Source organism: Ranitomeya imitator, chromosome 1 (assembly GCF_032444005.1).
Source record: "Ranitomeya imitator isolate aRanImi1 chromosome 1, aRanImi1.pri, whole genome shotgun sequence".
Lineage (NCBI taxonomy): Eukaryota > Metazoa > Chordata > Amphibia > Anura > Dendrobatidae > Ranitomeya > Ranitomeya imitator.
In genome coordinates, this window is record NC_091282.1 from 721,710,327 (window position 1) to 721,737,072 (window position 26,746).

Consider the following 26,746-nt stretch of genomic DNA (forward strand, 5'->3'; position numbering starts at 1 on the left):
AAATAAAAAATAATGTTATACTCACCTCTGAAGTCTCAGCGCTGCACGCAGCCGTCCGGTCTGGGTTGCTGTGCGAGCAGGGCCTGCGGTGACGTCGCGGTCACATGACCGTGACGTCACGAAGGTCCTTCTCGCACAGCATCTTTGGAACCGGACCGCCGCCTGCAGCGCCGAGAAGATCGGGACATCAGAGGGTGAGTATATCATGATTTTATTATTTTTAACATTACTATTGATGCTGCATATTGCTGAATATGCAGCATCAATAGTAGGAGTAAAATCCCGCAGCGGAACCCGCAGGACAAAACGTGATAAATCTGCAGGGATAACCGCAGCGGGTTTTCCCTGCAGATTTATTAAATCCGCTGCGGGAAAACCCGCAGGGACAGGACGCAACGTGTGAACATGGCCTTAAGCACGGGGGTGGATCAATCATGCTTTGGGACTGTGTTGCAGCCAGTGGCACGGGAAACATTTCACGGGTAGATGGAAGAATGGATTCAATGAGATTTCAACAAATTCTTGATACAAACATAACACCATCGGTAAAAAAAAATGAGGTTGAAAAAAGGATGGCTTCTACAAATGGATAATGATCCTAAACACAGGTCAAAATCCTCAATAAACAACATAGACAAATTCAAAAAGTGCAAGCTGAAGGTTTTGACAATGGACCTCACAGTACCCTGATCTGAACATCATTGAAAATATGTGGCTAGACCTCAAAATAGCAGAGGATGCAAGACGACCCAGGAGTCACTCAGAACCGGAAGAATTTTCCAAGGAAAAATGGATGAAAATCCCTCAAACAAGAATTGAAAGACTCTTGTCTGTCTACAAAAAAGCGTTTACAAGCTACGGTACTTTCAAAGAGGGGAGATACTAGGTACTAACCATGCAGGGTGCCCAATCTTTTGTATCTGTCCAGTTTTGTAATTTTTAAAATGTATAAGATAGGAGGGAAACGTGGGATTTCTATGTCCTTTATGACATCATCGTCGCTGTGCCCGTTGCTGATTGGTCGAGGCCTAGCGGCCTCGACCAATCAGAGACGCAGGATGTCTACGTCCTTTATGACATCATCGTCGCTGTGCCCGTCGCTGATTGGTCGAGGCCTGGTGGCCTCGACCAATCAGAGACGTGGGATTTCTACGTCGATGCTGTGCCCGTCGCTGATTGGTCGAGGCCTGGCGGCCTCAACCAATCAGAGACGCGAGATTTCCAGGACAGACAGACAGACGGAAAAACCCTTAGGCAATTATAGATATATATATATATATATATATATATATATATATATATATATATATATATATATATATATATATATATATATATATAGATGGTGGCCCGATTCTAACGCATCGGGTATTCTAGAATATGCACGTCCCCGTAGTATATGGACAATGATGATTCCAGAATTCGCGGCAGACTGTGCCCGTCGCTGATTGGTCGAGGCAACCATTTTGACATCTACGTCGATACTGTGCCCATCGCTGAATCAGAAACGTGGGATTTCTACGTCCTTTATGACATCATCATCGCTGTTCCCGTTGCTGATTGGTCGAGGCCTGGCGACCTCGACCAATCAGACGCGGGATGTCTACGTCCTTTATGACATTATCGTCGCTGATTGGTCGAGGCCTGGCGGCCTCGACCAATCAGAGACGCGGGATTTCCAGGACAGACAGACAGACAGACAGACAGACAGACGGAAAAACCCTTAGGCAATTATATATATAGATATACATATGTGACGCCCAAGAGACCGGGGTACCCAGCACCGGACCAATGGGGTCTGTCTCTTGAGGGGGGTGTCACGGGTGGCTTGACCCGGTGCTGTGGCCTCAGGCAATGCACAGTGTAAAGGGTATCGTGAGGGAACAGGCACTTACTTGATCAGCAGCAGGTTCTCCCAGCGGTGATGATCCCAATCCTGGATAGATGGCTATTGTCCAAATGAAAGACTGAGGCACTGAAACGTTTAACCAGTTTACTTTAACAAAAAAGGATTTACAACCAGTCCTGTCACCGGAGTCTGTATGGGAACTCTGAGTTACTTTGACCCTGCCGGGGTCTTCGCCTCTTATTGTACGCAATATCTGTGTGGCCCTGCTGCTGTATGTGAACTGGCTGCCGGCCCAATCTGTCCCCTCCGGGTCCTGGTTCGACGGGCAACCCGAGTCCTTTTATCGGCTAACCCCCTCCAGGAGTACCGCTGAACTCTGTGTCTGTTGCTGCGTCCGACCCTAGTGAAGCTGATATCACCTCACGTTTTTCCGGTTGCTGTATTATATGTAATGAATACAGCCACGGATCCGGTATCCGTCTTTGCGCCTGTTCTGGGTAGTGATTAATGCTACCCGGTTCTCACAATGTCCTTTTTCTCTATCCCTCTTCTCCTCAGGCCGGTGATTTAGGCCTGGTAACAGTCACAGGGCTGTTAGAGATTCAACTGTATGACCTCTCACTTTCAGCTCCTTAGCCCAACTGCCAGTTCTTCTCTCAGACCAGAATGGATCAAGGGGAGTCTCTGGAGCTCCCCCTTCTGGCCGGAGGTGGTAGTGCAGTCTTGCTATTTTAGTATTTGCATTTACTGTCAGTAACTATTTTTGTGGCAAATACCCCTAGGGGTGCCACATTCCCCCTTAGTTAAGAACAGTACTCCGGGACTGTGGGACAATAACATTTTGAAATAACAATTAATATGTACAGAGTCTTAAAAATGAAAAGTTACAAAAACCACTCAAGGAAACAAAAATATAGTTCTGTAAAAAGTCACTTCAAATAGCGTCCATTAATACAGTTCTATCCTTGAAGGTATTAGGAAAGGCACTGTACTTAGTGTCCAGAAATTTAGTTCCATTTTTCCAACGGAGTTATCAATATAAAGTCTAAAGAAAGTTCAAAAAGAGCAAAAAGCAAAGTTCAAAAAGCAGTCTTTCGGAAGCTTTGATTTAGTGCCTCCGGGCTGATAAAAAGTTCAAGAATATGCAAGAAGTTCATACAGACAAGTCTCTGTAGGCACTGGGCTTAAACGTTGCAGACTGATAACAATGACTAGACTACATTTTCTGTTTAACTATAGACAGCATAACATATATACAATTCACATTATGAGCTTTATAGTTGGTAATCTGCATACCTGGCCGGTAATTGACCCTGGGTACTACGCTGTGATCTACGTAATAGCGGTGTCTCTTCATGTGGTGTACTACAGTCTACTGCGGAGGTAGTATCTGCCCGCTCTGCTAAAGATAATTCCACGACTATGGAGTTGGCAAGTCCACCGTGAATGGGATTACTCTGACCAGGAATCTGTTCTTCCTGACCTGGAACCTCCTGTAGTACGGGGTCAGCCTCTTCCTGTCTTGGGACTTCTGGTATTGGGTTCGGTGTTGGGTAAAAGGCCACCATGGGAACCACTACTGCACCATGGTATGTTAGTAGGGTTTTGGGAAAGTCTCCTATACAGGTGTGATACACTTCCTCTTCTTTTTCCTTTACTGGTTGAACCTGTATGGGTTGAATAACTTCTGGTTCTGGCTGGACAATGTCTGGCTCTTTCAATGCTTCCGGACATAATTTAAGATTGTCTCTTGACACTAGTACAGATGTTAAGCCTCCGTTTTTGCTAATGAGACACATTTTAGGATTATCCACTCTTGTTGGTAAAACTGTGTAGGGTACGGCTTCCCACTGATTGTCCAGTTTATTGGTTCGACGATTTCTCTTGAGCACTTGGTCACCCGGTCTTAATGGGGTCGCTAGAGCATTCTGGTTGAAAGTTCGCTCTTGTCTTTCTCTAGTTTGCTGAAGGCTTCTTTCCACACTCTCTTGCACTTGGCGATACTGCTTTTGCCGTATGATATCCCAATTGGAGTCTTGGACTTCTGCGTCTGGTTTCAGAATTCCCATTTCTAGATCGATTGGTAATTGGCCGGGTCTTGCACGCATAAGGTAAGCTGGGGTGCAATTGGTGGAACTCACCGGGACATGATTATACAGATCCACCAAGTCAGGCAATTTCTCTGGCCATTGATTCCTTTCTGCCTCAGGTAAAGTCTTTAGTAGTTCTATTACAATATGGTTCATCTTCTCGCATAAGCCGTTTGTTTGTGGATGATAGGCCGTCGTACGGATCTTTTTGCAACCATACATATTGCAGAATTCTCTGAAGATCTCTGATTCAAAGGCTGTACCTTGGTCGGTGAGAACCTGTTCCGGATATCCATGGGGTCTACAAAAGTACGTTTGGAATGCTTTGGCTGCTGTTTTTGCTGTCAGATCTTTTACGGGTACTACTACCAAGAAGCGTGAATAATGGTCCACGATGGTCAAGGCATAGACATAGCCAGACCGGCTTGGTGTCAACTTCACGTGGTCCATGGCTACAAATTCAAGTGGTTGTTTGGTGATTATGGGCTGCAGTGGGGCTCTTTGGTTCTTTTGATCGTTTCTTCTGAGGTTGCACGGGCCACAATTTCTGCACCACTGTTCGATTGATTTTCTCATCCCGACCCAATAAAATCTTTCTCTTAGAAGTACTTCTAACTTTTTCCAACCGAAGTGACCAGCACCATTATGGTAAGCTTCGAGGACCATCTTGACATCTTGTTTAGGCACGATAATCTGCCAAACCAATTCATGTGTTTTCGGATTGGTGTACCTTCTACAGAGCTTCCCTTGATACAGGAACATTTTGCCTCTCTCTTTCCAGAGTTGATGCGTCTCTTCTGGGGCATCCTCATCGGGATATGCACTTTGCTCAGTTAACAGTTCCTTCACCAACTTCACAGCCGGATTGCTGTCTTGGGTGTCAGCCCATCTATGGTGTGCTAACGGATTTAAATTCACCTCTTGTTGTTTCTGATAGGTACTTGACTGATGATGTTTTGCCTTGGGATGATGGAAGGCTGGTAGTTCAATTTCTTCAAGCTCCCCCGTTTCTTCTTCTACATCTCTCAAGTGTGGCATCCGGGATAGGGCATCGGCATTTCCATTCTTGCGACCTGCTCGATACTTGATCTTGAAGTTGTAATTAGATAACCGGGCTATCCATCGCTGTTCTAACGCACCTAATTTGGCTGTGTCCAGGTGGGTCAACGGATTGTTGTCAGTATAGACAATAAATTCTGCAGCGGCCAGATAGTGTTTGAAACGTTCAGTCACAGCCCAAACTACTGCCAGTAGTTCCAATTTGAAGGAGCTGTAATTTTCTGAATTTCTTTCAGTAGGCCGGAGCTTTCTACTTGCAAAGGCGATGACTTTCTCCCGACCTTCTTGCTTTTGTGACAGCACCGCTCCTAGTCCCACATTACTGGCATCGGTGTAGAGGATGAAAGGTTGATGGTAATCTGGGTATGCCAGAACCTCTTCTCCGGTTAGTGCCTTCTTTAGTTGTTCAAAGGAATCTTCCCTTTCGTCGTTCCACTGAAAAGGAGGGTTTCAATTTGAAGGTTTCTTCGTCTGCCCTACCAAGGTGTCTTGCAAGGGTGCTGCCAACTTGGTAAATCCTTTTATAAATCTGCGATAGTAACCCACCAATCCCAGGAATTGTCTCACTTCTTTTGCGCTGGTAGGTCTTGGCCAATCCCTTATGGCGCTTATTTTCTCGGGATCTGGTGCTACTCCCTCCGAACTCACGATGTGTCCCAGGTACTGTACCTTTGGCTTGAGAAGGTGACATTTGGATGGCTTGACTTTCATGCCATACCTGGATAAGGCTTCGAACACTTCTGCCAGGTCTATTAAGTGTTGTTCGTAAGTCTTTGAGTCTTTGATCACATCATCTAGGTACAGGAGGACGGTCTCGAAGTTCTTGTGTCCGAGGCAGCATTCCATCAGCCGCTGGAAGGTACCGGATGCGTTGCAGAGTCCGAACGGCATGCGATTAAATTCACATAGACCCATTGGTGTGGTGAATGCCGTCTTTTCCTTATCTCGCTCAGCCACAGGGACTTGCCAATACCCGCTTGTTAAGTCTAAGGTGGAAAAATAATTAGCAGATTTCAAAGCAGTTAAGGACTCTTCTATCCTAGGCAAGGGGTAGGCGTCTTTATTGGTGATGTTATTAATCTTCCGGTAGTCTACGCACATTCTCATGGTTCCGTCCTTTTTTTTGACAATCACTAGAGGGGCCGCCCAGGGGCTACAGCTGTCTATTACCCCGGCCTGTTTCATCTCCCTCAGCATATCTTTTGCACATTGATAGTGAGCGGGCGGTATGGGTCTATATCTTTCTTTTATTGGGGGATGGTCACTGGTGGGGATTGTGTGTTCTACCCCTTCTATCCGTCCGAAGTCCAATGGGTGTTTACTGAAGACTTGTTCATATTCCGTCACTAGCCTATACACCCCTTGTTTTTGATGGGTAGGTGTTGAATTTATGCCCACGTGTAGCTGTTGGCACCAATCCTCCATTTCTCCATCTGAGCCATTGCCTTCCACCTGACAGGTTGGTTCTAAGGGCTCAATGGTTGTGATGGCATTGTTGTCAACAGTATATAGCTTTGCCATTGTAGCATACCTTGGCAAAGTGACCTCTTCCTCTCCACAGTTCAAAAGTCGTACCGGCACTCGTCCCCGGTGTACCTCGACTATCCCTCGTGCTGTGAGTATAGTGGGCCTGCTGTCGGTGTACACTGGTTCTATTAAGGCTTGATAATCTCGTCCCTTAGTACCAATGGCTGCTCTACACCATACCAGCATTTCTGTTTTTGGTGGGATTACAATAGACGTTGAATCGCTTACCCTCACACTGCCGATTTCTCCACCTGCAACTTCTACCTGTTGCCTTAACATCAATACTTTTATTTCCCTCTGGAGAACTCTCTGCTGGCAGGATTGGGCAGTTTCAGCAATTTGCTGTAAGACAGAAATGACTTCGGAAAAGCAGTTCTCTAACACATTCATTCCTATCAATACAGTTGGTTCACAGTTCCGCCGGTCAACATCAACAACAATTATACCCTGTTTCTTCAATTCTACTTTACCAATCTTTATGGTCATCTCCCTGAATCCTAGTTTCGGTACCAACTTACCATTACTGGCCCATATATCTAGTTCAACATCAGAGGGCCCTTTATCAATATCTGCATCAGCCCAGTACCTCTTATAAAGGATATACGGTATAGATGAAATCTGGGAACCTGTGTCCAGCAAAGCGTTGAGGGGCATTCCGTCCAGCACGATAGGGATAATGGGTCGTCCTCCGATGTACCTGTCGTGCCAGGGTGTTGGGCCTTGAAAGTTCATTCCTGCGAAGCGGCCCGCATTCCCAGGGGATTCCCGTTTAAATCACAATCTCGTGCAAAGTGGCCTGGCTGCTGGCAACGGCGGCAAATGGGCTGTCCATCCGGTTGGTAGCGGTCGCGGGGTCGTCCTCTCCATGTCGGGTATCTCCGGGGTCTCATCCATGGAACACCTTCTCTACGGTTTGACAACTCCATCTTGGGTCCTCTCATCTCCTGCATGGTTTTAGCCATTGAAGCAACAACATCAGTTAAAGAGTCAAGCTTTAGTTGAAGAGCCTCATTAGTACTGGGCCCCAGGGGCTTAGCAATGGCCCCGGACATAGCTGATGTCACTGGTACTCCATGTTGTTGAGGAGCCTCTGCCATGAGTTGCGCAGGATCCTGATCCCGAGGTGCCTCTGCCAGCTGGAGACGTATAACGCTCTCCTTTAATTGGGCAAATGTCAATTCAGGGTTCTTAAAAACAAGCATGCTCACATGCCCCCGGTGAGAAGGGGTGTAGAGTCCCTCAATAAATTGATCTCTTAGCAGTTTATCCGCTCCGGTGTTAAAAATGGGTTCAGCCAGTGTAAGTGATTTAAGGGCTTCCTGCAGGTTTAAGGCAAAGTCTCTCACGCCCTCATTAACTTTTTGTTTGCAATTAAAGAATCGTACTTTAGCTTTGCTGCTGGCAGTGGTTTTCAAATGTAGCTTTTAATCCAGCAAATATGCGTTCAACAGTGCCTTTTAGATCAGCTGCCCATGCTGTGACTTCTCGCTTAGCATGGCCACTTAACTGCATCATCAGGAGACTAACACGCTGAACTTCACCCACAGGGAACATGTCAAAATGGGCCAGCATCTTTTCTCTGAAATCGTCAAGGGTATTAGGCTCACCTTCATACATTGGAAGCCATGGGCCACCCGGGGTCAGCACCGGCATGATGGGCGCCACTCCTTGCACCGCTGCGCTACCGGACTCTCTATTGACACTCTGTCTTTCAGCTGCATTAGCGTCGCCGGGTGCTGCGGCGTCTCCGTGATGCGGCGTCTCCGTGCTGCGACATACTGTGCCCCCTTAGTTAATCCGGACCCTTCCGGTCCTCCGCTTCCGTCGGGATAGTGTAGATTCGTTCCGCTGTGCAGCAGGATTGGTTTTCCCCTTGCTCTGACGTCAGAGCGCTCAGCTTGGTGCCGCCCACAATGACACGCCCCCTGCTGCTCCCACCCACCGCGCTCTGTAATGGTGGATTCTGAAGTTTTTCAGTTAGACTGGGGCTCAGGTGATGGCGTAGCTCAATTAACAGTCTCGTGCCTAACGGTTATGAAGTGATTACCTCAGGGGATGGCGGCCATCTTTACTCCATTATAACCAATGGGGAAAAGTCACTTTTAATAGTTTTCAATGGGGAATGGATTTTTCTTTAATAAAGTCAATTTTCAAGATTTTTCATCCAAGTTTTCACAGTTTTGGGCTCCAATCACGGCACACAATACCCGGTATATGGGCTGGCTCTATCCTGTTCGTGACGCCAATTGTGACGCCCGAGAGACCGGGGTACCCAGCACCGGACCAATGGGGTCTGTCTATTGAGGGGGGTGTCACGGGTGGCTTGACCCGGTGCTGTGGCCTCAGGCAATGCACAGTGTAAAGGGTATCGTGAGGGAACAGGCACTTACTTGATCAGCAGCAGGTTCTCCCAGCGGTGATGATCCCAATCCTGGATAGATGGCTATTGTCCAAATGAAAGACTGAGGCACTGAAACGTTTAACCAGTTTACTTTAACAAAAAAGGATTTACAACCAGTCCTGTCACCGGAGTCTGTATGGGAACTCTGAGTTACTTTGACCCTGCCGGGGTCTTCGCCTCTTATTGTACGCAATATCTGTGTGGCCCTGCTGCTGTATGTGAACTGGCTGCCGGCCCAATCTGTCCCCTCCGGGTCCTGGTTCGACGGGCAACCCGAGTCCTTTTATCGGCTAACCCCCTCCAGGAGTACCGCTGAACTCTGTGTCTGTTGCTGCGTCCGACCCTAGTGAAGCTGATATCACCTCACGTTTTTCCGGTTGCTGTATTATATGTAATGAATACAGCCACGGATCCGGTATCCGTCTTTGCGCCTGTTCTGGGTAGTGATTAATGCTACCCGGTTCTCACAATGTCCTTTTTCTCTATCCCTCTTCTCCTCAGGCCGGTGATTTAGGCCTGGTAACAGTCACAGGGCTGTTAGAGATCAACTGTATGACCTCTCACTTTCAGCTCCTTAGCCCAACTGCCAGTTCTTCTCTCAGACCAGAATGGATCAAGGGGAGTCTCTGGAGCTCCCCCTTCTGGCCGGAGGTGGTAGTGCAGTCTTGCTATTTTAGTATTTGCATTTACTGTCAGTAACTATTTTTGTGGCAAATACCCCTAGGGGTGCCACACATACATACATACATACTAGATGGTGGCCCGATTTTAACGCATTGGGTATTCTAGAATATGCATGTACACGTAGTATATTGCACAGCCCACGTAGTATATTGCCCAGTCACGTAGTATATTGCCCAGTCACGTAGTATATTGCCCAGTCACGTAGTATATTGCCCAGTCACGTAGTATATTGCCCAGTCACGTAGTATATTGCCCAGCCACGTAGTATACGGCACAGAGCCATGTAGTATACAGCACAGACACGTAGTATATTGCCCAGTCACGTAGTATATTGCCCAGACACGTATATAACAGATTAAAAAAGACTTAATAAAAAATAAACATATACTCACCTTCTGAGGGGCCCCTTGTAGTCCTGGCGGCTGTGTGCGGTGCACGCGGCAGCTTCCGGTCACAGGGTTGGAATGAGCGCAGGACCTGTGATGACGTCGCGGTCACATGACCATGACGTCATGGAAGGTCCTTCTCGCATAGCATACTTGGCACCGGAGCCTGCCGCTTGCACTGCCGAGGACACCGCCCACGTCGGAGGGTGAGAATAACGTTTTTTTATTATTATTATTATTATTTGTAACATTAGATCTTTTTACTATTGATGCTGCATACGCATCATCAATAGTAAAAAGTTGGTCACACGGGGTTAATAGCTGCGTTAATGGAGTGCGTTACACCGCGGCATAACGCGGTCCATTAACGTTGCCATTAACCCTGTGTGAGGGCTGACTGGAGTGCAGTATGGAGCGGGCACTGACTGCGGGGGGGGGGAAGAGCGGCCATGTTGCCGGCGGACTGTGCCCGTCGCTGATTGGTCGTGGCAATGGTCGTGGGCGTTTTGCCACGACCAATCAGCGACTTGGATTTCCATGACAGACAGAGGCCGCGACCAATGAACATCCGTGACAGACAGAAAGACAGACAGACGGAAGTGACCCTTTGACAATTATATAGTAGACATATATATACAGTACAGACCAAAAGTTTGAACACACCTTCTCATTTAAAGATTTTTCTGTATGTTCATGACTATGAAAATTGTACATTCACGCTGAAGGCATCAAAATTATGAATTAACACATGTGGAATTATATAATTTAACAAAAAAGTGTGAAACAACTGAAATTATGTCTTATATTCTAGGTTCTTCAAAGTAGTCGCCTTTTGCTTAAATGACTGCTTGCACTCTCTTGGCATTCTCTTGATAAGCTTCAAGAGGTTGTCACCAGGAATGGTTTTCACGTAACAGGTGTGCCCTGTCAGGTTTAATACGTGGGATTTCTTGCCTTATAAATGGGGTTGGGACCATCAGTTGTGTTTTGCAGAAGTCTGGTGGATACACAGCTGATAGTCCTACTGAATAGACTGTTAGTTGCTTTTTTTCTTGCCATAGTACAAATTCTAAGTAAAGAATAACAAGTGGCCATCATTACTTTGAGAAATGAAAGTCAGTCAGTCTGAAAAATTGGGAAAATTTTGAAAGTGTCCCTAAGTGCAGTGGCAAAAACCATCAAGCGCTACAAAGAAACTGGCTCACATGAGGACCACCCCAGGAAAGGAAGACGAAGAGTCACCTCTGCTTCTGAGGATAGGTTTGTCCAAATCACCAGCCTCAGAAATCGCAGGTTAACAGCAGCTCAGATTAAAGACCAGGTCAATGCCACACAGAGTTCTAGCAGCAGGCACATCTCTACAACAACTGTTAAGAGGAGACTTTGTGCAGCAGGCCTTCATGGTAAAATAGCTGTGTTCAGCGGTCACGTGTTACCGCTCATTAAAGTAATGAATATGCGCTCCACGCCTATGGGAGTGGAGTCGCGTCCATATTCACTATTTTAATGCGCGGTACCACGTGACCGCTGAACACAGGAAGAGCTGCGGGCACCGGAGACCATCGGAGAAGCAGGGAAGTGCAGAGGCCATGCCGGGAGCAGGTGAGTACGATGTGACAGCCACCACTCCTGCTGCTCCCCCTTTCCGCCAACCCTCTGGGACAATGACTCGAGTATAAGCCGAGAGGCTAACTTTTAGCCTAGAAAAAGGGCTGAAAATCTCGGCTTATACACGGTGTGTGTGTGTGTGTGTGTGTGTGTGTTTGGGGTCATTGTCCTGTTGAAAAATAAATGATGGTCCAACTAAACGCAAATCGGAAGGAATAGCATGCCGCTGCAAGATGCTGTGGTAGCCATGCTGGTTCAGTATGCCTTCAATTTTAAATAAATCCCCAACAGTGTCACCAGCAAAGCACCCCCACACCTCCTCCTCCATGCTTCACGGAGGGAACCATGCATGTAGAGTCCATCCATTCACCTTTTCTGCGTCGCACACAGACACGGTGGTTGGAACCAAAGATCTCAAATTTGGACTCATCAGACCAAAGCACAGATTTCCACTGGTCTAATGTCCATTCCTTGTGTTCTTTAGCCCAAACAAGTTTCTTCTGCTTGTTAGCAGTGGTTTCCTAGCAGCTATTTTACCATGAAGGCCTGCTGCACAAAGTCTCCTCTTAAGGCTGGAGTCACACTACAGCGAGATACGGCCGAGTCTCGCAGGTTAAAAACAAGCTCTGGCACCGGCACTCTGGAGCGGAGCGTGCAGCTCCATATATTGGTGTGCGGCCGCACGCTCCGCTCTGGAGTGCCGGTGCCAGAGCTTGTTTTTAACCTGCAAGACTCGGCCGTATCTCGCTGTGTGTGATCCCAGCCTAACAGTTGTTGTAGAAATCTGTCTGCTCCTAGAACTCTGTGTGGCATTGACCTGGTCTCTAATCTGAGCTGCTGTTAACCTGCGATTTCTGATGCTGGTGACTCAGATAAACTTATCCGAAGAGAGTTGCAGTACTGCCACCTGATGAAGACGGAGCTGTTCCGTCGAAACGCGTTGTGGATTTCAATAAACAAAGAAACTTTTAATCCTTTCATCTGTGTCTTGTGCGCTTCCATGTGACTGGAGTATTTTGCAACTCACTGTTTATTCCTCTCCTGAGGCACCCGGCAGGAGCTGCATTGGACCTTTCTCAATCAACATCTCCCCTGACCGCCAGCTTGGCGCTCCGTTAGCCTGTCCTTTCTGTATCTATTTAAACTTATCCGAAGAAGCAGAGGTGACTCTTGGTCTTCCTTTCCTGGGGCGGTCCTCATGTGAGCCAGTTTCTTTGTAGCCCAGAAAAATACAAAAAAATAAAAATGCACACACAGACCTGTTTCAAACCCGACCAAATATAAAAGTTTATATCACTCCATTTACAAAATAAAAATGTTATCAGTGAACAGAATAGGTTTTCTTTCTCGCTTCATTGGGGGATACGGGTAACCATGGGTGTATGCTGCTGTCGCTAGGAGGCTGACAGGACTTTGTTTCATGTCTCCCTGGGGTGTTCATGTTGACTTTCGTTGGCCAGTCCTTGCCTTTTTCCCCCCCTCATCCCTCTCATCGGAGTGGGCTGAGAGGAAGACGGTGGTCGCCTGCGGTGACCTCCCCCCTTTTAAGGGGTTGACGCCATTTTCTGCGCCAGTTGATATAGCGCGGGAAGGAGGACCACATTTCCCAGGACTCTTTCTGCCATCAAGGGATCCTGATGCGTTCCTCATCTTCAGGTAGATCTTCAAGCAACAGCAGCCCCTATCCCCGCATTGTCGCAATCTCCATGCAGGGGCAATTAACCTTATTATCCAACAGCACTCGCTGCTGCACGGACGTTCCGTCACCGGGTTAGGGGGTTCGGGGGCCATCGGGCGCTCTTTTATTTAAATCTCGCGCTTATTTCCTCACGCGCTTTTTCCACCATATTCCTTTCCGGCAAGTCTCTGCCCCGGGAGGCCGCTCCCCTTCTTCGTCCTCGTCCCCAGCTCTGGACAACCTCGCTTGCAGCCCATCACTGGTATTGACCGCGCTCCGGCGGGCCACACCCCCTTTTCCCTGCTGGCCAATCGGGCGATTGGTTTCTCTTCAGCGGCCACGCCCCACTGTTTGGCGCGTTCTCTGCACGGGCAGACGCTCGCAGCCTGCGCTTTCCCGGCCAGCTGCCTCCTGTGCATCGCGACAGTTCCTCCATCATGTCCGTCTCTCAGGATGCCCCTAATGCTCGGGATGAGTGCACTCCCCCGGAGTGAGATGTTGCAATGTCTCAGTCGGTCTCCGACCTGACTAAAGTGTCTCAGTCCCTGCTTCAGGTACTAGAACGTATTCCACTGCTAACTACTGCCACCAGTGCCACGAACGCTTCTCACAGCGATTCGTTCGCACATGTCCAAGACCCTCACAATGGCAGACTTGAGAAAAGAACCAGAAAGCGTTTTCTATCTAGTTCTTCACCCACTTCTCCGGATCCAACTGCGTCAGCCGGAAAACCGTTCTCTACCCGTTCCCCCTCTTCGCAGGCGGACGTCTGGTCAGATGTATCCTCTCAGTCGGATTCGGACTCAGATGCAGATCAGGCTTCCGCAACGCAGGATATGGTTGACAGCCTTATCTCAACCATTATTCAAACGCTTGAGCTTAAGGAGGAGGAGGCAGCGTCTCAGGACATCTCCGTTTCTTTCAAACGGATGAAGCGTCCTTCTAGAGTTTTTCCCAATCATAAGGAATTTGATAACACTACGTCTAGACACTGCGAACACCCTGGTAAACGTTTTCCAGGGAGGAAACGTTTACACATTTTATACCCGTTTGCTGCTGACCTTGTTAGCATATGGTCCGAATCTCCTAAGGTAGATCCACCTGTGTCTAGATTATCCTCCCAGACAGCACTGTCCATTCCTGACGCGGTGTCTCTAAAGGACCCCACGGACAGACAAATTGTGGCTCTAACTAAATCAGCTTTTGAAGCTTCTGGTGTCACGATTCACACCGTGACCGTCACCCCTACGTCACGGATCAGGGTGATTTTAGGCCAACAGACGGCTATCACATGTGCAGTGGGGCTTATCTTCGTTATCCCTCCACTGCTACAATGTGATGAAAACACACACAAGGCTATTGACCTCTTAGTTTACAGCAGGGGCTTATTTTAGTTATCCCACTGCTCTTCAATATACCACGAACTGCTGGGATTTATGTATATCCCGATTTACAGTTCCGCTTGAATTTGCAGCTCTCTGGCGCCCCCTTACCCTCAGGTCAGATTAGGTACTGCACGTAGGGTAATTGGTCGCCAGAAAGGCTCCCTGCTATGTACTGGCTATTGGGCACGCTGCAGCGAGGCGATATAACTACTCCCACTCAGGCAGGAACAATAATTATCAACGCAGCCGTCGCTACAACGACTCCCAAAGGCACAGAACAAGGTATACTGCCACAGCTTCGATTATACGGGTCCGAAGCTAACCCAAAACAGTAGCGTAATTCCCTTCAGAATACTTAGGGTACGTTTTAGAGCAGGAAGAACGAAACTAGTAATTTAGATATTTTACTCCGAAAGATAAGGCAGTGTTTATAAAAAATATTACAAGGATGTTACAAAAGAGACAATTGAAAATATGTACAAGGTAATTATAAAAATAACGGGTTAAATGAGAAATTAACACTTACATGTGTTCAGGACATTGCAGGCAACCTGGCTAGTCGGCGGAGTTCCCAAATATCCCAGTTCATCAGGGCTAGCAGTAAGGGCTCCTCAGGTAAGACTGCCCGCTGGGTGCCTTGCATAAAACTTATAGCTCAGCCTGGTGACATCACTAAAAGGGTTGGTTTCCTCAGACCCTCCCCTCTCCTCAAACTTACCAAATTTAACACAAAGTTTTATAATGCTTGTATCTCCGCTCCAGAACGTGTCAGAATCACAGCACACCCCTCATTCATCTAATTCGGGCTAGTTGGGACACTCAGTTCAGGAGAAATCCATACTCTGTACCTGTTGGAATCAGAGGCTCGCGCTTACAGTGGCTGACAGATCCGCCGATGGAGATTCGCAACATGGACTTATTATTTTCCTAGCCTAAACCGGTGACCCAATATCTTACAATATTAGAACAAAGAACTTCCTGTCTTTAGAGAAATTGTATACCAGTTCTAGCTGGAGGGAGATTTGAGCCTGCATCAGCACAATTGCCCGGACCCTGGAATTTACAGCTAGAGCAATAAAACCTCTTCTACACACACATTCCAGAAAGCAAAACACAGAGGGAAGGGGGGTCAACGCCCGCCCTATATGTGCTGGCAAGAGAAACTAAAACTTATATTATACATTATCCTCACATCTGGTACTTCTCTCTGCCCCAATTTCACCTCTACCTGGGTGGCGAAAGCGGTATCAGCCTGGGCCAAAACCCCACGCAGAAGCATTGTAGCTTCGGCTCCCGCACAGGAGCTAGCGGATTTAGCAGATCAGATTTCACTGGCTGGAAAGTACCTTCTGAATGCTTCTCTGGATGCGGCTGCTTGCTCTGCAAGGGCAAGCAGCATTATTGTCTACATTCGCCATGTCCTCTGGCTGAAGGCATGGAACGCAGATCCGCTTCCAAAAAATCCCTCACAGGTTTGCCTTTCCAAGGATCCAGGCTCTTTGGAGCGCAGCTAGACCAAATGATCTCGGACGCCACGGGCGGTAAGAGCACTTTCCTTCCGCAATCTAGGCCTAGGCGTCCCTTCAATAGAAGGGACCCCATTCCTTTCATCCCTTTCACTCCTTCGCCTCCTCAGGTGGTGCCTCAGCATGACCGGTCTTCCACTCAAAGCGACCGAAGGAAGCTTTCTTTCAGGCCTACCCCTCACTGGAGAGCTAAAGGCCGCTCCTCCAACTCTTCCTGTTCTCGCAACCACAGATTTTCTTCCAAATGACAGGTCACCCCCACCTGGAAATCTTTCCAGGGTGAGAGGCAGGCTTCTGGTCGACGACACCTGGGTTAGGGAGATTATCACATCAGGTTAGAAAATAGAATTTTCGGCGCCCCCAGGAAGACGTTTTTTCCTCTCCCGCCCACCCAAACAGCCCTCCCAGGTCCCAGGGCTTTTTCAGGCGGTCGATTCCCTTCTGGCCTTAGGGGTAATCGTCCCAGTACCTTCCAACCAGCGGTTTTCCGGTTTTTACTCTACTACTATTTGTAGTTCCGAAAAAAGACGGCTCTCTTCGCCCAATTTTGGACCTCAAAGGGTTGAACTGCCAACTCCGGATTCGGCACTTCAAGATGGAGTCCTTGCTCTCGGTGATCGCCTCCATGGAACCGGGAGAATTTCTGTGCTCTGTACACATTCGGGCTGCGTATCTGCACATTCCAATTTGTGTTCAGCATCAGAGGTTCCTTCATGTCGCGATCCAGGACCAACATTTCTAATTCACGGCTCTTCCTTTCAGCTTGGCGTCCGCCCTCAGAGTCTTTCCGAAGGTAATGGCGGCGGTCATGGCCATCCTTCGGTCGAAGGGGATTACAAGAATCTCCTATCTCGATGATATCCCTGTAAAGGGTCCGTCTCGCCGCGACTGCGGTCACAGTCTCCAGATCACTCTGGACACGTTAACCCGCCTCGGTTGGATAATCATCGAACAAGGGTCCACCTTGATTCCGACCCAGTGTCTAGCATTACTGGCCAATGGAGTTCGACACTATTCAAGCTCAGGTCTTCCTCCCAAAGAAGAAATACCTCTCTCTTCGGAGGGGCATCAAAGCCCTAAGGCGTCCTACCCCTCTACCTCTATGGCTCGGCATGAGGGTTGTGGGCAAGATGGTCGCTTCCATGGAAGCGGTCCCTTATGCTCTGTTCCATTCTTGCCCTCTCCAGCTGGCCCTTCTGTCAGTTTGGCACAGGAATCCACTCTCCTTAGACCGCCCAGTTCGCCTCCCTCTCGATGTGAGACAGTCTCTCACTTGGTGGACTTCCATTCTGCGTGGGACATTATTTCTCCCCCTCCACTGGCAGGTCATCTCCATCGATGCCAGTCTCCAGGGGTGGGGTGCGGTCTTTCTCCACCTCTCAGCCCACGGGCGCTGGACTGCTCAGGATGCTCGCCTCCCAATCAATCTCTTGGAAATCAGGGCTATTTTTCTAGCCCTCCTCCACTGGCAGCCCTCTCAGGAAAACCAGTCCGCATTCAGTCGGACAACGCCACAGCTGTGGCTTACATAAACCATCAGGGAGGGACTCGCAACAAGCAGGTCATACAGAGGTGACAAAAAATTCTGCGGTGGGCAGAGAACCACATTCCCTTCATATCATCTGTCCACATCCCTGGGTGGACAATCGGGAAGCCGATTTTCTCTGCCGTCAGGGGCTCATGTCAGTTGTGTGCTCTTCTCTGCGCTGTCATCAACCACATTCGCCAAAGGTGGGGCGTGCCGGACGTCGACCTAATGGCCTCCCGAGCAAACCACAAGGTTCCCCAGTACTTACCCAGATCCCGGGATCCGAGGGCCGTCGGCTGCGACGCTCTCGTGATCTCGTGGGCCCAGTTTCAGATGCCTTACCTGTTCCCGCCTCTCCCCTTACTTTCAAGGGTCGTAAAGAAGATAAAATCAGAGGGGGTTCCTGTTCTCTTAGTAGCTCCAGATTGGCCCCTGGTACACGGAGCTAGTGATCATGTGATCGAACGTACTTTGGAGGCTCCTAGACCATCCGGATCTTCTATCGCAGGGTCCCCTCTTCCACCCGAAGATCTCGGTCTCTGAATTTAATTGTATGGCCATTGAGGCCGCGATCCTGAAGGACGCAGGTTTTTCTCAACGTGTCATACAAACCACATGATAAGAGCACGTTAAAAGGTCAGGTTTCTGCCTTGTCGATTCTCTTTCAAAGAGACATTGCTTCTCTCCCCCAGGTGAGAACCTTCCTTCAGGGGGTTGCTCATGTTGCACCTCCTTCCCACCATCCGGTAGCTCCTTGGGACCTCAACCTTGTGCTCGGCACCCTCCAGTGTATGCCTTTTGAACCGATTCGAGACATCTTTTTCGCTTCTTTCCTGGAAAGTAGCTTTTTTGGTCGCCATCACCTCGATCAAGAGACTTTCTGAGTTAGCGGAGTTGTCCTGTCGTTCTCTCTTTCTGGTCCTTCATCAGGACAAAGTTGTCCTTCGGCCTTTCCCACCTTTTTTGCCAAAGGTGGTTTCGGCTTTTCACATCAATGAAGACCTCGTCCTTCCTTGTTTGTGCCCTTCCCCAGTTCATCCTTTGGAGAAGCCTCTCCACAATTTGGATGTGGTCAGGGCTATCCGAGTCTACCTTGTCAGAACTGCTCCTTTTCGTCTGTCCGACCCTCTGTTTGTCTCGGAAGGTCGTCAGAAGGGGCTCCCCGCCTCCAAGTCCACAATTGCTCGGTGGATCCGTTTGGCGGTCCTAGAGGCATAATGTGTTCAAGACAAACAGCCCTGGGGGTGAGGGCTCACTCTACCCAGGCTGTGGGAGCTTCTTGGGCAGTTCGTCACCAAGCTACGGCCTCGCAGGTTTGCAAGGCCGCAACTTGGTCGTCCATCCACACCTTTGTGAAATTCTACAAGGTACACTCTCAGGCTTCTGCGGATGCAGGCCTGGGTAGGAAGATCAACAAGGTGCACACTCAGACTTCTGCGGATGCAGGCCTGGGTAGGAAGATCCTGCAGGCGGCGGTTTCGCACTGGCTGACCTAGTTCTCTATTCTTATTATCCCGCCCTGGGGACTGCTTTTGGACGTCCCATGGTTACCTGTGTCCCCCAATGAAGCGAGAAAGAAAGAGGGATTTTTGATTCTTACCGTAAAATCTTTTTCTTGGAGCCTTCAGTGGGGGACACAGCACCCTCCCTTTAAGTTGTACCGTATTGGCCAATGTGCCGTTGTTGTGGGTTGGTACATAGGTTGAGTTGTTTATACTTGTTCCTATTACTGCTTTTGCACCAACTGAGTTGCCTGGTGCCTGTCGGAGGGTGTATACTGCCAGGGAGGAGTTACTTTTCTTTATTTGTATAGTGTCAGCCTCCTAGCAACAGCAGCATACACCCATGATTACCTGTGTCCCCAAATGAAGGCTCCAAGAAAGAGATTTTACGGTAAGAACCAAAAATCTCTCTTTGTCACTTCGATATGCAACTAGTAAAATATCATATAACTAGATGGTGGCCCGATTCTAACGCATCGGGTAGTCTAGAATATGCATATCTACGTAGTATATTGCCCAGCCACGTAGTATATTGCCCAGCCACGTAGTATATTGCCCAGTGACGTATTGCCCAGCCACATAGTATATAGCACAGCCCACGTAGTACGGTATATTGCCCAGTCACGTAGTATATAGCAGAGCCACGTATTATATTGCCCAGCTACATAGTATATTGCCCAGCCACGTAGTATATTGTCCAGCCACATAGTATATTGGCCAGTCACACAGTATATAGCAGAGCCAAGTAGTATATTGCCCACCACGTAGTATATTGCCCAGTCACGTAGTATATTGGCCAGCACAGAGCCACGTAGTATAGAGACTTAAGAAAAAAAATAAACATATACTCACCTTCCGAAGGCCCGTTGGAAGTCCTGCTATACTTACCATCCGCTGCCTTTCTCGCTCCTCGCCACGCTCCCGGGACCGCGCCATTGCAAGCGGCAGCTTGCAGTCCCAGGGCTGGTGTGCGCAGGACCTATGATGATGTCGCGGACACATGACCGTGACGTCACGACAGGTCCTTGTCGCACACCAGCGCTGGGACGGGAGCGGAAGCTGCCGCTTGCAATGGAGCGGTCCGGGGAGCGTGGCAAGGAGCGGGAAAGGCGGCAGATGGTGAGTATAGCAGTTTTTTTTTATATATATATCATTATTTTTTACATAACATATTTTTACTATTGATGCTGCATAGGCAGTATCAATAGTAAATAGTTGGGGACACACAGGGTTAATAGCAGCGGTAACGGAGCGCGTTACACCGCGGGCCGTTACCGCTGCCATTAACCCTGTGTGAGCAGTGAGTGGAGGGGATTATGGAGCGTGCGCCGGGCAGTGAGTGCAGGGGAGTAGGGGAGGGACTAATCGGATTGTGGCCGTCGCTAATTGGTCACGGCAGCCATGACAGGCAGCTGCCGAGACCAATCAGCGAACGAATAACCGTGACAGAAGGACAGACAGACGGAAGTGACCCTTAGACAATTATGTATATAGATGTATCCTCCACTGTGAAGACCTTGAAGACAATCTGTCAGCAGTTTTTTCCTCTGTAATCTGAGAGGAGCTTGATGTAGTGGCAGAGACCCTGATACCAGTGATGCCACTTAGTGGGCTGCTTGCTGTAGCTTTGATAAAAATCACTTTTATATCAGCAGGAGATTCACCAGAGTCTCTGGTTAATGCAGCTTTCACACAAGGTAGCAAAAAATCTGGTGACAGACTTCCTTTAAAAATATATATTTTTAAATCATAGCATTTCTCAATTTTTTTTCCACTTGCAAGGCGGTGATGAAAGACGAATATGAAAGTGGCTGATGTGCTGAAAGGTTGTTTCCCCATACCAGTCAACACACAGGACAACTTCACTAAATTTTATTTGAAAAAAGACCCTTAGGACCCAGTGAAAGTAAAAGATAGCCAGTAAGAAAGATTTTGACCATACAACTTCAATCCATAGGTCTTTAAGAATGGTGAATGGTGCTGTCCTGCAGACAATACCATGTACCGAGCTCTGGCATAACCCTGTTCTGTCTTCCCATTGTCCAGGTATCCCGTCACGAGCGACGGATCTCCCAAATCCAGCAGCTGAACCAGATGCCCTTGTATCCCACAGAGAAGATCATATGGGATGAGAACATTGTGCCCACGGAGTACTATTCTGGGGAAGGTGAGGCCGTAAACTGATATTCAAGCCTCATTTTCGTTGCTGTAATAAGCTCTAATAGCACAAAATCCACCAATATATCTCCAGCTTTGAAATGTAATCTGTGTGTTAGCCATGCTGCTCGGAGCAGCTTACACGGATGTGACTTCTAGCACTTCCAGCACTTAACACTTTAACACTTCAGCTACCAAGTTCATGCATTACATACAACCGCTTACTGCAGCTGATATTGGTTAGGACAATTGCCGTGTTACATTTTTTCTAAGCAACAGACGAGAGAGTGAAGAACTCCCTAAATCCACCTTGTCGCTGCAGCTCTCCCAGTGCCACCACCAAAGTCGGTGCACTCTCTACGATTTCCAGATGGACTCCCATGTGTACCAAGCGTGAGCTCAATAACTAGAAGAGAACTGCTCACAATGTAATTCCCAAATAGAAATAGTACATAAAAGGGGCTCTAAATTTGGAGCTGTACTTTAAACCTTTAACGTTGTCCTCCCACTGAGATGGTCACAATTTTTGTCTCCTGTATGCAATGTTAAACTATGCTTTTCTCTTTAGGTTGTTTGGCATTGCCGAAGTTGAATCTGCAGTTTCTTACTCTACATGACTACCTTCTTCGAAATTTCAACCTTTTCCGCTTGGAGTCTACTTATGAGATTCGTCAGGATATTGAAGATATTGTTTGCCGGCTGAAGCCCTGGTAAGCAATAGTTGTGCCATCTTTTGTTGTACCTTACTAAAGGTGGCCATACACTTTAGATACAGCAGCAGTGTGCCAAATGCTCATTTGGCTGGCATCTATTTTTCCTGACCCCTTCATACACCTACACACTCATCTCGAAAGAGTATGCATGCATTCTTTTTTTTTTTTTTGTTCAAATAAATTTTTCTTAAGAATAACAAGACAATTAACATGTTACATTCACATTTTCAATACAGAGTATTTCCCCCCCCCCCATGCATGCATTCTTATTTGGGACTGGGTACAAGCCTCTTCCAGCAGAGTAAAAGGGTCAGACATGTTGAAATCCTACGTGTCTGGCTGTTTTTCTCCTACTCCTCATTGGGGGACACAGGACCATGGATGTTATGCTGCTGCCACTAGGAGGACACTCAGTAATACAGGAAGAATAGCTCCTCCCCTGCAGTATACACCCTTCTGCTGGCTCCAAGTGAACTAGTTCTTGCTTAGTGTCTGTAAGAGGCACTTTGGTCTGCTTCCAGACCCCACCGTTTTTGTTTTTATTCTATTTTTCCCTTAACGAGCGAATGGGGGCGACAGACCCTTTTGTACGTTCCGATCTCCCCCGAACCATCAACAAGCAAGAACGTGGAGCGTCCCTCCCCGTACTCTTCCCTGCACCGTTGGATGCCAGCCCTGAGCTCACTTTACGGGCGACAGTTCCTTCGCGTTCCGATCTCCTCCCCCCCTCTCCATAGCAGGCGACCACATGGAGTAGCCCTCCATTTACCTCTCCTGGAGCCAGGTGCATAGCCAGACATGTTTATGGCATCCATGCAGCCCCCCGCTGCGTCACCACTGTTATAGCGGATAATGGAAGGCGGCAGAAGCTCTCCGCCCCCTCCCTGACTATGGCGACGGTGGATTGAGCACCGGCCCATCGCATCTGCCGTGTGTACACCTGCGTGGCCGAGGCGCTGGGGGTTCTGGTCCCTGGGATAAGGGAGGTCCGCAGATACCTTAAAGCCCGGGTCCGTGGGTCATATCGCACAAATAGCGGTAGCGGCGCTACAGGCCGCAACCGCAGGCTTAAAATTTAGCCCCCAGCTTTTCCCTCTTCCAGGCCGGAATGTTGACTCCGCCCACCGGCAGTTACCGCCGCCCACTCTCTTTGGCGCTTCTCGTTCTTCGAGAAGCGCCTTCTCTTCCTGATCTCAGCGGCGATCTTTGGGATTTCTGTGGACATTGCAGACCTTCCCCGGGGACTCAAGACACAGGACCTGGGTAAGCTGCAGAAACAAAGCTTAACCCTTCCCCTGCTAGTAAGCGATCTCCTCAAGGCTACACTATGTCTCAATCAAAGCCTAACAAAAAGTCTAGGAAAACCCACACTGTGTTTTTTTGCTGCTTGTACCTCTTGTAAGGTATCTCTACCCCGGGGTCACAATACTGCATTATGCTTAGCTTGTGAACCGGTGACTGCTCAGGAACCACCTGTTACTGATACCGAACCCAGTGAGCCTAGTCCCCCCGAGTGGGCTACCTCCCTTACCCGGTCTATGGATTCCCTGGCCAAAGCGTTAGACTCGTTCCAAGACCCTTCCTCTAACCAGGGCACTCTTATGGACAACTTCAATGATCAGAACCCCTAGTATACTAGGTGTTGTACCTTAGCAAGGAGCTCTCGCTCTTCCAGGAAAAGGACTCATGCCTTGTCCCCAGACCATCACCGGGTATCGGGTTCTGAGATTTCCATTTCTCTCTCCTAGTAGAGACCCTGTCTCGGAGGACGATTCTGACACCTTCCTAGAGAATTTCAACACTATCAGGAGACTCTCGACTCTCTTATTGAGTCAGTACACAAGGCCCTGAAGCTAGATGAGGAACCTTTATCTAAAACGGATCATGCTGTGTCCTTTAAGAGGACCAAGCGGGCTCACAGAGTGTTCACCAATCATCCTGAATTTAAGGAAATCGTTGAATCTCATAGGATCCGTCCAGATAAACGCTTCACAGGGCAAAAGCCCATGGAGTCAAAATATCCCTTTGCTCCTGATCTAAGAAAAGATTGGTCACAGTCTCCTCCGATAGATCCTCCAGTATCGCGCCTAGCTACTAAATCTATTTTTTTTTTTGTTTAAATAGTTTTTTTATTGAAAGCAAACATGCACAATACAATTTATGCACTGTCCAGTATTTTACAAAAATTTTAACATTTTCCAAACCCCCAACAATCCCAACCATACCCAAACCTCCCCCTCCCCTGACAGCTCCTTCCCAGTTATACTTTTGTTACCAGTATTGATGGTTCCTTGAGCCATTTGACTCACTTATGTTCGCTTGTTCCTCTAGCACTCTCTTCCTTTCAGAGGCTCTCACTCTCCCATTTCCCATAACTACTCATCCCAGCTCGAGCCACGGAGACCACATTTTGTCAAACGTTTCTATTTTCCCACGTCTTTTATAGACCCCCTTTTCCAGATTGAGACCATGTTTAACATAATTCAGGAATTCACCCCTTGTAGGCGGTTCCTCCTTGATCCAGTTCCTTGCTATTACCTTCCTTGCCATGTATAATAGCCTAGCTATTGCTATCTTCCAGATGTTATCCACTCTAATTTCCTCTACATATCCTAGTATACACACTATCGGATCTCTCGGCACTCTGCATTTATACGCCCCTTCCACACGGCTCATTACCACCAACCAGAAAGCAACCAGTCTTGGACATGTCCACATCATGTGGTATATTCCTGCATTCTCAGTCCCACATCTCGGGCATTCGGAGTCAGCACGCAACCCCGCTCTGCACAACACTTCCGGTGATTTATAGACTCTGTGCAAGATGTACAGCTGCGATAGTCTATACGGCTCGCTCAGCGACACTCGTGGAACCGACTCCAACACCGACTCTCAGGTTTCATCCTCCATTGGGCCTAAATCTCTTTCCCATTTCGCTCTCGCTTTTAAAGGGAAGTCTAACAAATATGCATGTAGAAGGTCCTTATAAAGGGTGGTAATGACTCCCCTTGTGGACCCTTCCCCACACACGTATTCCAGAACTATGTCCTCTTGGATCTCAACACCACCGCCCCTGTTTTGAGCTTTAAAAGCATGTTTCATCTGAGCATATTGATACTCCCCAGTCGGTCTCAGTCCAAACTCCCCTTGCAGCTGCGAAAAGGACTTTAATCCTCGTTGTTGAACTATCTGAGCCACCAAGTGGATTCCTTTGGCCCTCCACTCCGCCAGCACTCCAAGGGCCGCAAACTCAACCAAATTATTATTAAACCATATCGGTGTAAATTTAGTCAGCCCCGTAACCCCCCGAATCTGTCGCAGTCTGGTCCATAATTTATATATCAAAAACATAGTTGGGTATAATTTCCCCAATACTCCCAAGGAACCATCCTCCAGACACTGCGCTACCGGTCGTCGGTCTGTCACCCTCTCCATCAAGTGCTGTACCGCACTGGAGGACACCTCCCGTGCCCAGCCCTTCAAATGTTGGCTCTGGGCTGCAAGAAAATATAACTCAGGATTGGGTAAAGCCAATCCTCCATCTTCCTTGGGTCGCTGAAGCGTCTCCAGGCGAATACGTGGGTACCGCCTCCCCCATATCAGACTTCTAAATAGAGCATTAATCTGCCGGAATTTCCCACGTGGAATCCAAACTGGCGCGTTATGTAGGACGTAGAGTAATTTGGGCATCAGAACCATTTTAATTAGATTAACCCTCCCCACCACCGATAAGTGCAATTTATTCCATGCATCCACTTTTGCTTTAAGGGCGCCCACGAGAGGTGTCAAATTCCTATACAGAAACTCTGTAACTGGCATCGAGATCCATATTCCCAGGTATCTGAAAAGGGATACTACCCTAAGCCGCCCCTCTCCCAATGGCTCACTTCTGCTCTCCTCCACCCCATCCACCTCAAAGAGGACCGATTTATCCCAGTTTATCCTCAATCCCGATAAGTCTCCAAATTTCCCAACGATCTCGATAGCCCCATTCAAGGCTTCATCCGGGTCCGCTAGGAACAGTAGGATGTCGTCTGCATATAACGCAATCTTCTCCTCAACACTCCCATAACTGAACCCAGGGACTTCATCCGACTGTCGGATCTTGGCGGCCAATGGCTCCACAGCTAAGGCAAACAGAAGGGGCGACAGTGGGCAACCCTGCCTCGTACCTCTGGCCAGCTTTATAGGCTGAGAAAGTTCCCCATTCACTCTAATTCTAGCTGTTGGTAGTGAATATAACAGTTGAGTCCACGCCACAAATTGCGGGCCAATACCCATACATTTCAACACCCGCCAGAGATATCCCCACTCCACACTGTCAAACGCCTTATGGGCGTCCAAGGATGCAATAACCTTTCGGCCACAATTGTCAGACTTCAGCTGCAGGTTCATATGCAGCCTCCGCAGATTAACCGCTGTAGATCTGTCAGGCATAAAACCAGACTGATCCGGATGCACAAGGTTAGTAATGACACTAGACAGACGGGTAGCTAACACCTTGGCCAAGAGTTTGACATCAATGGTTAACAGAGAGATTGGCCGATATGACTCAGGCTTCCCCAGATCCTTATCCTCCTTCGGAATAACCACTATAATAGCCTCCCTCATAGATGCTGGGAGATACCCTTTACATCCAGCCTCCTCCAGTAC

At 48.2% G+C, this 26,746-nt stretch overlaps 1 protein-coding gene across 1 annotated transcript in view; it reads left to right on the top strand.

Moving 5' to 3' along the window:
* The window catches only part of AQR (aquarius intron-binding spliceosomal factor), a 151,906-nt gene that overhangs the window by 39,756 nt on the left and 85,404 nt on the right, over positions 1-26,746 (top strand). Inside the window, exons 15-16 of the mRNA XM_069732514.1 lie at positions 21,270-21,390; positions 21,949-22,090. Coding sequence (XP_069588615.1) covers positions 21,270-21,390; positions 21,949-22,090 — 263 coding nt within the window. The remainder of the gene's footprint in view (positions 1-21,269; positions 21,391-21,948; positions 22,091-26,746) is intronic.